Source organism: Zootoca vivipara, chromosome 11 (genome assembly GCF_965207765.1).
Source record: "Zootoca vivipara chromosome 11, rZooViv2.hap1.1, whole genome shotgun sequence".
NCBI classification, from domain to species: Eukaryota; Metazoa; Chordata; class Lepidosauria; order Squamata; family Lacertidae; genus Zootoca; species Zootoca vivipara.
In genome coordinates, this window is record NC_142594.1 from 3,131,386 (window position 1) to 3,144,779 (window position 13,394).

Here is a 13,394-nt window from a genome sequence, read left to right on the forward strand (position 1 = left end):
AGATATAAGAACAGGAACTACAGCGATTGCTAAACTGGCAAAACTAGGCTGCTCCCTGCCTGTTGTTTTCTAATAAATTCTCCTTTTAAAAAGAAAATACCCTTTTGCCTGCTTCCTGACACAATCTCTGCACTGAGGGAAATTGCATTACATTTGTGAACATTAAGATTGTGGTAGACAACACAAGAGATACAAGAGTACAGTGTGCTCTCTGCCTAGAATTGTCTCCCACAGCTTGTCACAAAGCAAACAGAATGGAGCTTCCCCAATATCTGAGGTGCTGATAAAGCTACAGTTGTAGCCTCCACCCCAGCCCCATTTCCAAATGAGGCACTGGGAAGGGGACAGGATGCCTGCAACATGTTCCCCTTCTCACCTTATACTCACAAGGAGAGAGTAGGCGTGAAGCTCAGTTGGACCAAATCCTCTTCCTGATGGGTTTCCAAGAGGATTGGGCATCTGAAAGCAACTCCTCTCTGTTCCTGTTCCAACTTCTATGAGTGACTATGCGCCAAAGGTGCACATTTGCAGAAATACCCATAATATGAAATGTAATACCAGCAGTCCATAAACCTTTCGATTCAGAGCAAGTTCTTGAGACCAGTCAGCATAAACCTGTTTTGTTTCTTTCAGCATCTAGAATCAAATGTTGAATTAACACTGAATTTAACGCAAGAAGTATATGTGCATGAGTTTGCCGTCTGTGGTTGTTACAGCTTCTTTCTTTTGCTGGGTTTTTAGTTGGGGGGGGGTTGTGGTGTGACTTGATAGATGTTTATAAAATTCTGATGGATGTCAAATCCCCTGAGGAAAAAAAATACATTCCTTTACACCAGTAGTGAGGAAGTTTTGGTCTATGTGCTGCACACAAATTTTGGTCTAATTTCATGCAATCTGTCAGACACTCTGGCCCACTCTTGCTCTCTGGGCCACTCCTCTGTGAATTGCTTCCTCTTCTACATATGCAGCTTGCGTTTGTATTGAGTATGTGTGTGTACGAGAGAGGGAGGAAGAGAGTGGAGATGAGATTGGGATGTTACACACACACACACACACACACACACACACAGAGGGAGAGAGAGAGAGAGAGAGAGAGAAGATACGTAGTGGGACAGGGAGGGTGAGAAAACTGTGCAAACCTGCATTGCTGTAAACTTCACCCATTTCTGACTCTGGCCTCATCCGCTCCTGGCATGTAGCCTCATCCCTGCACAGACACATAACAGGTTACCTTTAAGTGACTGTGTTACTCTACACAAAGGATGATCAGAACTCAGAAGGCATAACATGATCTACTGAACATTCTCCAAGTGATTTATAGTAGATGGGCAATGGTTTTTAACTTCCAATTGTGTAACAGCAGCAGCTGCAACAAAAAGGCTTTCCTCCCTAAATTAGACTGATTGTGAATATGATATAGGGATACTTAAAAGCACTACCACAGGTGGGCGGCAATGCTCACTCCACCACTGCCTTGCTTTTTAATCTGATTGTTTCCTATTCCAGAATTTTATTCAGAGATGGCATTTAAAGAGATGGCAAATTACTGTAATTTGACCTGAAGGTGCTGCTGTGAATGCCAGATCAATGATTGATAAGACCAGTGTTTCTCAACCAGTGTGCCTCCAGATGTTTTGGGACTACAACTCCCATCATCCCTAGCTAGCAAGACCAGTGGTCAGGAATGATGGGAGTTGTAGTCCCAAAACATCTGGAGGCACACTGGTTGATAGATAGATAAACTTTATTTCGGCCATAGGCCCATAATGTACTGCAACCAAGAATAAAACAGTATAAAACCGACATACATAAAAACAATCAGACAAATTAAAAACATAAAAGAATCAGAACAATCAGGCAAAATTAGTCCCTCATACAAGGAACTTATGTACAACATTTTTAAAACGTTTCAAGTAGTTTTGTGGGGCTTTTAGCTATGGTTAAAACGTTAGTGCATTGCAGGCCTTCATTTTTCATTACTCAGCTCAGAAGGTTACTTGAATGATGTATCTTGGTGTCAGTAGTCGTAAAGTAAGTTATGCTGTTTTTTGTAAGAGAGAACTGAAATCAAATATCTTGCTACAAGTAATGTTTTGGTCGTATCATCATCTTGCAGCAGGTATGTTAATTGGGTCTCCAGCGGTTTGTCCGTGATTTCCAGAATTAGAGGGTACAAGATTTTAGTCCGAGCGGGCGTATGCAGGGGGCAACAGAACAGTATGTGGTAGAGGGATTCTATTGTTCTGTTGTCACACGTGCATAAAACTGAGATTTGGCCTTTGGAAAACCTGTGCCCCAGGACATTGGATGGGAAAACATTAAATCTTGCTTTGGTGAAGGCGAATCTGTGGGCTGCGACAGAAAGAAAAGACAGGTACGATGGAATCTGATGCGTGGGCTGTATGCCTTGATTCAGCGGGGAACATGTTCCACCTCCCATTATAATATTTTGATGGAAATCATAGTTATCTAGTTTTTGAATTATAGTTCTTTTGGCTGAGGGAAGATCTAATTTCAATAGGTCCGATGGGAACAATTTGATGGATCCAAATGCTTTCCGGAGAGTGGTAGGGGATATTTTATCCCATGTTGATGGCCTTTCAACAGATTCCTTGGTGGCCTGCTGGAATGCGGAGTTAACAAGGGCTATCAACTGTCTGCCTCCTAAGCACCCTCTCTGACTGCATGGACCGGACACGGGTTAGAGCTGGTTAGTGTTGAGCCTACCAAGTGGTGACAGCAACGGCGAAGAGGACCTTCTTCACCGCCTCTATTGCATCTGCAGAAAACAGCAGCAGGAGACTCTTTCAGGTGGTTTGCAATCTAACAGAACAACCTTCACCACTGGGGCCCAGCAAGGACCCCAATATCTCCTGCAATTATCTTGAAAAGTTTTTTTGCAGATAAAGTTGCTGAGATTCGGAAAGAGGTAGACACCACCGTGGGAGCAGGGCCAGGGCAGGAGAGTGCTAGAGTCCTGTCTAGTCAAGTTGCATGGGATCAATTCCAATCTGTTACCTTTGAGGATGCAGACAGGCTGCTTGGACGACCCTTACCTATCCTGGCTCATAAAAGCAAGCTGGGAAGGGCTGGGCGATGGGCTTCGTGGGGTAGTGAATGCTTCCCTCTGTGAGGGATCCTTTCCAGGCCCACTGAAAGAGGCGGTCATTAAACCACTTCTTTAAAAAATAAAAAATCTTGGGACCCGGCAGATATGGCCAACTATTGCCCAGTCTCAAATCTTGCATTATTGGGCAAGGTAATTGAGTGGGTGGTTGCTGAACAACTCCAAGCATGTGGGATGGAACACTGGGGCAGACAAGTCACAACAGTTCCTAGAGTGTCCACTAACAGGAACTTACCTGGAGGGACACCTGATTAAGTTCCTGTTCCTAAAGACATGCAAATGAGATGTTTTAGCTGGGATAAAGCCTCTGACCAGCAGCCATTCTCTCTCTTAGCCTTCTATCCTTCGATGGTAACACATCTCCAGAGAATCTCCAGTTAGGATGATTCTCCCTCTTGGCCTGCTGCCAAGAGTGAGACCAAATGGAGCCTCACTTTACTAAGTAGTCTCCACATGTATATACTTGTAACTTTTCTAAGCAAGCCTGCCTTTCTGAGATTATGCTGTTAGGATGAAACTGTAAGTAAACTCTATCTATATTTAATAAACACTGTGTTGTGTATTTCTTTTAAGAGGGACAAAGGGGACTTTGCCAGGAAGTATAATATTGAAGTATAATATATAATATTGTTGTAGAGATTCTAGCGAACCTAACGCACACGCTTTGCTGCGCACAAAAGGGGAATGTCACTCTGCTGATATTGGAAGCTTGCTAACACAAGCTTGGATAGGATCTATCTAATAATATATCCTAATCCACATCCCTAACATTCCCACACATTTAAGATCCCTTCCAATCGGGATTCTGGTCTCATCATGGGAGTGAAACTGCCTTGGTCGCGCTGGTCGATGATCTCTGGTGGGCTAGGGACAAGGATGAAAGCTGTTTCCAAGTTCTGCTGGATCTCTCAGCGGTCTTTGATACCATCAACCATGACATCCTTCTGGACCATCTAGATTCTAGAGCAGGCATCCCCAAACTGCGACCCTCCAGATGTTTTGGCCTACAACTCCCATGATCCCTAGCTAACAGTGGTCAGGCATCATGGGGATTGTAGTCCAAAACATCTGGAGGGCCGCAGTTTGGGGATGCCTGATCTAGAGGAGCTGGGGGTACTGTTATACAGTGGTTCCGCTCTTTGCTCCTGGGCTGTGTCCAGAAAGTGGTGTTGGGGGATGAGTGTTCAGACCCCTGCACTCTCACTTGTGGGGTGCCTCAGGGTTCTGTCCTCTCTCCCATGCTTTTTAACATCTATATGAAGCTGCTGGGAGAGATCTTCAGGGGTTTGGGCAGATGATACCCAGCTCTACTTCTCTTTTAAATCAAAACGGCCTCAGTCCAGTATACCTGAAGGAGCGTCTCCACCCCCATCATTCTGCCCAGACACTGAGGTCCAGTGCTGAGGGCCTTCTGGTGGTTCCTTCGCTGCAAGAAGCCAAGTTACAGGGAACCAGGCAGAGGGCCTTCTTAGTAGTGGCATCTGCCCTGTGGAATGCCCTCCCACCAGATGTTAAAGAGAAAAACAACTACCAGACTTTTAGAAGACATCTGAAGGCAGCCCTGTTTAGGGAAGCTTTTAATGTTTGACAGACTATTGTATTTTAATATTTTGTTGGAAGCCGCCCAGAGTGGCTGGGGAAACCCAGCCAGATGGGCGGGGTATAAATACTAAATTATTATTATTTTAAAACCAGTGAAGGCAGTGAAGGTCCTGTGTGAGCGCCTGGAGGCAGTTGGAGGATGGAAGGCAGCTAAAAGATTGAGGTTGAAGACTGACAAGACAGAAGGACTGTTTTGGGGGGTACAGGGGGTGGGCAGGTGTGGAGGACTCCCTGGTCCTGATGGGAACTGTGCCCCTGAAGGACCAGGTGCGCAGCCTGGGAGTCATTTTGGACTCACAGTTGTCCATCGAAGGGCAGGTCGATTCTGTATCCAGGGCAGCTGTCTACCAGCTCCATCTGGTACGCAGGCTAAGACCCTATCTGCCCACAGACTGTCTCGCCAGAGTTTGCATGCTCTAGTTATCTCCCTCTTGGACTACTGCAATGCGCTCTACGTGGGGCTACCTTTGAAAGTGACCCGGAAACTACAATTAACCCAGAATGTGGCAGCTAGATTGGTGACTGGGAGCAGCTGCCAAGACCATATAACACCGGTCCTGAAAGACCTACATTGGCTCCCAGTACGTTTCCGAGCACAATTCCAAGTGTTGGTGCTGACGTTTAAAGCCCTAAACGGCCTTGGCCCAGTATATGTAAAGCAGCCATCGTTCTGCCCAGACACTGAGGTCTCCAGCTGCAAGGGCCTTCTGGTGGTTCCCTCATTGCAAGAAGTGAGGTTATAGGGAACCAGGCAGAGGGCCTTCTTGGTAGTGGCGTCCGCCCTATGGAACGCCCCCCCCCTTCAGATGTAAAGGAAATAAACAACTACTTGACTTTTAGAAGACATCTGAAGGCAGCCCTGTTTAGGGACGTTTTAAATTGTTTTAAATGCTTGATGTTTTATTGTATTTTTAATGTTCTGTTGGAAGCCGCCCAGAGTGTCTGGGGAGGCCTGGCCAGATGGGCCAGGTAGAAGTAATTCATTATTATTACTATTATTATTATTACCCTGTGATCTTTGGATGGTGGTACAGAAATTTAATTAATAATAATCATAATAAAAGTATAAATTCTGCTTTCCAGGATGACCATGCCCAGAATGTCTGGGGAGGGAGGGGACAGGATGGTATTGGTTAGGCCAAACGCAATTACGTTGGCCTGAAAAGAAGCGGCCCGTAATGCACAAAGTAAGATGGCACGGAGTGGCTGCAGGAACGCATGGGCGAACGGCCTGCCTTTTGACGGTGCACCCACCCACCCACCCACGGGCCCAGTCTGCCTGCACCCTATTCTTCCCACTCTATTACTGCGGGAACCCTTGCTTGCATTCGGCATGGCTTCCGATCCGCTTTTCTCCTCTCCACCATCTCCAGGGCTTGGAAAGTTGCAGCTGCAGGTCAATAAGGCGTGGCAGTAGTTGTAGCAGCCGCGGATAAGGTGGACCAGAGGCAGCAGCGGAGGGAAAATGCGCGTGCGCGGGGCTCAGCCCAGCTCAGCCAGCCCGACTGGAATTTCTCGCCCTTCCCACCAGCGGCGCTGGGCAGGTACGAAACTCCACCTGAAGGCAGCGCGGACAACATACATACACCCTGCCCGCCACCCCTCGTTTCTTTTTCTCCCTTGATTCCAATTTCCACCCCAGTCTTCTCTTTCCATTGGTTTGCCGGAATCCTCAGAGGGAGCCGCTTGAGCTCTTGTAAACGTAGGACGCATTAGGGGGGAAAGTTTTGCCGGCGAGTTTCGCGGAGAGAAGGCAGGCGCGTTTCCCTCAACGCTGCGCTTCGTCGCCGCCGCCGCGCGCGCAAAGCAGCTCCGCTCGGCTGGCCCGGCGCCTCCCGCGCCCCTCGCACCTGGAGCGGGGCGCCAGCTCCCCTTCCGCCCGTGGAGAGGGGCCAGTTTCTGGGAGAAGCGCCCCTTCGCCCAATCAGCGAGCGGGCGGGCGAGCGAGCGCGCAGTCAGCGGCCCTCGAGCGAGCGAGCGCCAGAGAGGCGGCCAAAGAGCCTCTTCTCGCTCCTCCTCTCCGTCGCTGGGAGGAGAGGCGAGGAGGTTGCCGGAGAGCAGCGAGCGCAGCAGCCGGCGATCCCCTGGCATGGTCCTCGGCGGCGCTGGAGAGGAAGCCCGGCGCGAGAGGGGTTGCTGAGGAGGAGCCCACCCAGGCAGGACGCCGGCGCGCGCGGTCTTTGCCTAACCACCGCCGCCAGCAGCAGCAGCGCGGGATCTATCGCCGCCAGCGCCGAGATGGGGCGCGGGGGTCTCTCGTCTTCGCTCGCCGGCGGCGGAAACTTCTGGGCGAGGCATGTAGCCGCCGCCGCCCTCCTCGTCGGGCTGCTGGCCGGCCGCTTGTGCGGCGCCGTGGACGAGAAGAAAGGTGAGCCGGAGAGAGGGCGAGGCTGGGAAAGAGCCGCCCGCTTGCTCGCGGGGTTCAGTTCCTCTGGAAAGGTGTCGACACTCGGGAACTGCATGTTGGAGGTGCCTTGGTTAGTCAGGAGGGCACTTTGCACATGCTCCTTGTGAGTCAACTTAGGGCCCCTGGTTTTGCCTACTCTCTTAGTTTGTATATATTTTCCCGCAGTGCTGGCCAATACTTGGATAATTCCACTGTTTTCACCTGTGCTAAAATTTTGACTTTTGGGGTTGTGGAATTGTATTCTGGGGTTGGCCCTGAAGCCTTTGGTCTGGGCTCCCTACTCCAGGGAGTACTACTGCCAACCATAGCTGTCAACTTTTCCCTTTTCTCACGAGGGAGCCTATGCAGCATAAGGAAATTTCCCTTTAAAAAGGGAGAACGTGTCAGCTATGTTGCCAACCTAGCAGCTCGAAAGCACCTCAAAGTGCAAATAGATAAATAGGTACTGCTACAGCGGGAAGGTAAATGGCGTTTCCATGTGCTGCTCTGGTTCGCCAGAAGCGGCTTTGTCAAGCTGGCCACATGACCTGGAAGCTCCCTTGGCCAATAACGCGAGATGAGCACTGCAACCCCAGAGTCGTTGGCGACTGGACCTAATGGTCAGGGGTCCCTTTACCTTTACCCTACTCTAGACTGGCTCTATGTGGTGGTGGCTTTGCATCAGATGCCTCCTTGGTTATCATAGAACATGTGCCATAATTGTTTGATAGTACGTAGTAATAATATTTGCTAATAGGAATCCTTTTGTGGGGATCTCAGACTGTGATGGTGATAAGTTGTTAGGTCTTGGAGAGAACGCTCAATATAGTGAAAACTAGAGGTGGTACAAGTGCCACAATTTATTCCCGACTTCCTGGGTAACTTGCTGGCAACTTCAGACTTTTCTTAAATAACAGGACAGGAGGACAGAGGCAACAGGAACAAATTAGGCACACATTCCCACTATACCCAGTGACCTCTCTTCTAAGAATGGGAGCCAACATTGTCTGCCATTGAGGTGACCCCCAATAGAGAACTTGTCCCAGAATCTTTCCTAGTTATTTTTCTTATTTTGTTCATATTCTAGAGTGCTGCCCAGCTTCTGAAAGGTTATGTCGTAATAAAGTTATTTGCTTTTAAGGTACCATATGATTCTCTGGGGTTTTACAGGAAGAGACTTGGCCAAGACGAACAAATTGATAGTGGAGAGAAGTCTGTTGTTTATGTGTGGACTTTGTCAGTTTCACAAGGACCCAGATACCCTGTGAAGTGGTTCCTGCCCAGAGTTCATTATCCTTTTCCTGTAAAGTGGGGGAAACCACCAGTGATTCATTGGAATGCCCATGCCTAGTAACTAGCATTCCAGCCAGACTTGAGGTTTGCAAGTGCAATGTGTTTGTATGCTTGGTTCCCTGACCCCCCTTTAAAATGACCTCTTAACTATCTGGAATAGTTAAGGAATAGCACAAGGAATAGTTCACCATGAGACCAGTGCCTTTTCAGCTCTGCTTTTCCTTAAAAGGGGGGGGGGGGTGTAGAAGTTATTAATGTAAGTTGTTCCCAATCTAAGTAATTTGTTAGCCTTTATTATGATTGAAAGCCTTGCCAACCTCATAGGAACTTGCTTGGAGTTTCACCCACTCTCTCTGTCTCCCTTCACTTGGCTTAACTTTAAGAAGTGTAAAGAAAGTGTTCTGTTGTTGCTGAAAAACCAGTTTAAAAGCTACAGCAGGGATGGTGGGAGAGAGTTTGGTGGTAGTTGTTTTGATCTGTAAGTGGTTTCCCCTTTCTTCTTCTTCCCTTCACTTTTGTGAAGTTTTTAGAGCAAGGAGCCAGCTTTATTTCCAGGCAAATTTACTTATTTTGGAAATCTGTCAAAAGGGGGGAAATGAAGGTTTTCTTCTTTCTTTCCCCTTTTACTGCCTCTTTCCCGAGGGGAAAACCAGCAGCTAAAAAAAATCTGGTACATGAGCTGAGCAAAAGTGGTTTAAGCATTTCATGACGCTGGACAATAAAACTAACTTTGAAAAGGAGAAACGCCTCTCAGAGGAGATTATTGCACAATCTTAACATCAAGAAGTTTTTCTCTCTGCTCTAAACAGCAAGTTCATACCTGTTGGTAGTGATGTAATTGGGGCAGGGTTGCCCTTTTCTTTTCAGTTAACTCCCATCTACCTTTGTGTAGTTCAGATAAAACAATTTTGAAATGTGGCTAGTCTGAGTTGGTCCTTGAAGAATAAAAGTGCAAAAATATACTGAAAACAAAGCATTTAGCATTATATACCGGTACATATTTGATATAATGCTATTAAGGGATAACTGCAGACAGGTTCTGCTATGGTCTATGGACTAACACATATGTTAATTTAAAAAAACTGGTGGCAGGAATAACTTTCTTGGGTCACCAGTGTAACTGAATTTGGGCTGCAGCTTCAGTTTTTAATGTTATGGTGGGGATGCAAATTGTGTTTGTTTCAACCTCAGTGTTGTCTGCTGTCAAGGACAAGAGCGGATGTATCTGTTTTGACTTCATCTTGTTACCATAGTTTGTCTGAAGATTGATAAAGCAATAGTTAGAGGTATTTCACATTGTATTTTTCCAGGGTATCATAAGGGGAAAAGACAAATCCCCGCCTTTAAGAGTTTACAATCTAAATGTCAACAGTGAAGGAATCTGGTGCAGTTACATGTTCAGTTCTGGGGGATTAAGTGATAAACTGGCTTAACAGTGTTATGTTGCTATCATGGTTCCAAATGAGCACGGTGCCTGCTTTCTATTGGCAAATGCTAATAAGGGGCATGATCTAATATTCATTTGCTGTAGATAACAATAAATCTGCTTCTATAAATGTATTGGCACCTGTACAGTACATTTCTGGGCACAAAAGTGTTGGTGCTGACTTTTAACCCCTAAATGGCCTCGGTCCTGAATACCTCGGCCCCCGTCATTCAGCCCAGACACTATGGTCCAGCTCTGAGGGCCTTCTGCCAGCTCCCTCACTGCGAGAAAGGAATTCACAGGGAATCAGGCAGAGGGCCTTTTTGGTAGTGGTGCTCACCCTCTGGAACATCCTTCCATCAGATGTCAAGGAGTTAAGTAACTATACAACCTTTAGAAGACACCTGAAGGCAGCCCTGTATAGGGAGGTTTTTAATGTTTGCTGCTTTATTATGTTTCTGTATATGCTGGAAGCTACCCAGAGTGACTGGGGTACAATTATTGTTATTGTTATCATGATTATTTACTTCTACTATAAGTATAAAGAGTTGGAAGCATCAGTTCTATGAGGAAAGGCTGTAAGCGCTTGTGTCTTTTAGATTAGAAAATGACAAAACATAATGGAGTTTAATAAGAGTATCAAAGATGTGTGTGTGGCTTCCAGTGGCGTATAGAGCCCTGGTGACACCCAGGGCAGGTGGGCACCAGCGGGTGTGCATCGCTCTATGGGGTGGGGCATCTGAGGCGGGGCGCATTGCCGGAGCTGAGGGGGCCATGGCATGCATGTGTGCTGCCAGCAAAAGCAATGCAGGGCCAAGCCACTCGTCCCTCCTGGAGGGTGGCTGAGGGGGGGTCGCAGGCATGGGGCTGGAGGGTACTGCACCTTGGGGTCCAGTGTTTCACCTCCAAGATAAGTTCCGCCCAGTGCACCCCACCCCTTTCACTACCCTATTCTTCCACTATTGGTGTTTTCCAATATATAAAGCACATCACCCAAACATATCAAAATACCATAAAACCAGGAGTCTTTGGTCTGATCCAGTGAATTATTTATGGATGGCAAAAAAAATATTATATGCTGGGAAAAGGCACATTAACTGACAATGTCCCATATAACAAGAATGCATGCTATACTGGATTCTATTATCTCTCCTGTTATTCAGGTGTTTGTTTATACAGTCATACCTCGGGTTGCGAACGTGATCCGTGCAGCGTTCGCAACCTGTAGTGCCACGTCTGCGCATGATGCGATTCAGCGCTTCTGCGCATGCACGTGACACAATTTGGCGCTCCTGAGCATGCGCAAGCGCCGAAACCAGGAAGTAACCTGTTCCGGTACTTCCGGGTTCAGTGCAGTCTGCAACCTGAAAACGCGTAACCCGCAGCGTTCGCAACCCGAGGTATGACTGTTTTGTCCTTTTTGAAGTCACTGATCCCAGTATCAATATTTTAAAGAACACTAGGTCAAACTCTAGTAAAAGTCAGAAGTAAATGCACGTCTCTTTTATATATAAAAAATATTTTTATTAAGTTTTTACATAGTACATCTTTTTTCCAACTAATATTTATTAATTTTCTAACATTCCATTCCAAAAAACAAACAAAAATAAGGAATAAAAACATAAAAAAGAAAAACATATCAAATCTAACATTTTGATTAACATTGTAGACTTCCTCGATTCCCCTCACAGTGGGTCCATTTTTTAACTCCAAATTAAGCAATTTTAATTTATTATCTTAAATCATTCTAACACATTTTTTTCATTATCTCACAACTATTTCTATTCTTCAATGTATCAACTATCTTCCACCCGTAGTTTATCTTAATCCAAATCTAAATTTATTTTCCCATCCATCTATCCTCTACTTCTCCCCTTAATCTCAAATTTATACCCAATTTTTTCCCATACATTCAAATATTATTTCTTTTATCATAATAACATTTAAACACTTAAATCTAATTCAGCCCCACCGCCCCCGGACTCAGGGTCCCCCAGATGAATCAGCCAGTTCCATAGATCAGTGTTTCTCAACCAGTGTGCCTCCAGATGTTTTGGGACTACAACTCCCATCATCCCTAGCTAGCAAGACCAGTGGTCAGGAATGATGGGAGTTGTAGTCCCAAAACATCTGGAGGCACACTGGTTGAGAAACACTGCCATAGATCGTTCCAGTTTCGGGCCATCTTGATTAGTCAGAAAATAACATCCATTATTACTCCTCACCCCACTCCTGCTCTTTCACCACCTATCCACCACTCTCCCTTCTTTGTCCCCTGCTGCCTCCCCAACTTCATGGCTATTGCACAATACCATCCAACTACATTTCCACTTTCCAGCCATGTCTAAATTTTGGTACCACTGAAGTTCTGGTCCCAGCATGGGTCCTGTCTTCCCTCTCTCCCTGGGAGGGCATTAGTCCATGCTGGTTCTTCCTTGAAGGCTCTTTGAATCAAGTATGAGTCCTGTTCCCTCCCTCTCACTGAGGGAACAATGTTCCATGCAGCTTCTTCATCTTTAAATTCAATTACATTGTCCATGGCTAATGATTGTTCATCTTGCTTCTCTTCATACTTTGTTGAGATTAGTCCTTTCTCCCTTTCCACACAGTTCTATCTTATTTTTTAAATCTGCATAACATTCTGACACAGTTCATCCCTAAAATCCAAAAGCAATTCCAAAAGTTCCTTTTCAAAGTCAATAAAGTCAGATCATGTTGTGTCTACTGACATCCTGGTCGTCTCCAATTTCGTGAACAGCACAGATTAGAGCAGGAAATGGTGCAGTTCGTATTTCCAAACTTCAGAAACAGAAATTATGCCCGATCTGGTTACAAACTCTCATTTTTAATTCTTCGTATCTTAAAATTCATATATCCAATTATAAAAAGAACAGCTGTCAAACTTTTTATTCACAACAGAAGGAGGAGACAGAAAAAGGTGCGGTTGAATTCCCATGTCTCCAGAACACTCGATCTAGAGCTCTTTCGGGGGTCCGCGGCACTCTCACGGCTCCCCCTTCCCTCACAGTGCTAGAGAATCTCTGAGCTTGAGATTCTCCCGCCATAGCTGCCAAGTATCCCGTATCCGCCGGGAAAACCCCTTTTTTCTCACCGTTTCCCCGGCGGTCTCCCGTTTGGCAGAGAATCCCGGCATTGTCCCTTAAATTCGATTCTTCCTGGCGGCCATTTTTCTGGTGCCGCTTTGCCCTTCTATGGGCACCAGAAAATGGCGGCGCCGGCGCCGGAAGTCGCTTCCGCGCATGACCGGAAGTTGCGTGACGCGACTTCCGGTGGCGCTTCGCCCTTCTATGGGCATCAGAAAATGGCGGCGCCGGCGCTGGAAGTCGCTTTTACGTGTTTCCGGTCATGTGCGGAAGCAACTTCCGGCGCTGGCGCCGCCAATTTCTGGTGCCCATAGAAGGGCGAAGCGCCACCGGAAGTTGCTTCACGCAACTTCCGGTCGTGCGCGCGCTACCGATCCCGGATCTTTACGATCCGGACTTGGCAGCTATGTCTCCCGCCGGTCAGCAATGGCAGTAGACCGGGAGTCATATGTTACC

General features: G+C 46.7%; 1 protein-coding gene across 3 annotated transcripts in view; it reads left to right on the forward strand.

Moving 5' to 3' along the window:
• Positions 1-6,157: 6,157 nt before the first annotated feature.
• EGFR (epidermal growth factor receptor) overlaps positions 6,158-13,394 on the forward strand; it is a 147,742-nt gene continuing 140,505 nt past the window's right edge. For 2 of the 3 annotated variants that reach the window (XM_035101351.3, XM_035101352.3), the window contains exon 1: positions 6,158-7,097. In XM_035101351.3, coding sequence (XP_034957242.3) covers positions 6,968-7,097 — 130 coding nt within the window. In that variant the 5' untranslated portion in view covers positions 6,158-6,967. The remainder of the gene's footprint in view (positions 7,098-13,394) is intronic. The other variant, XM_035101353.3, reaches the window with a different exon arrangement.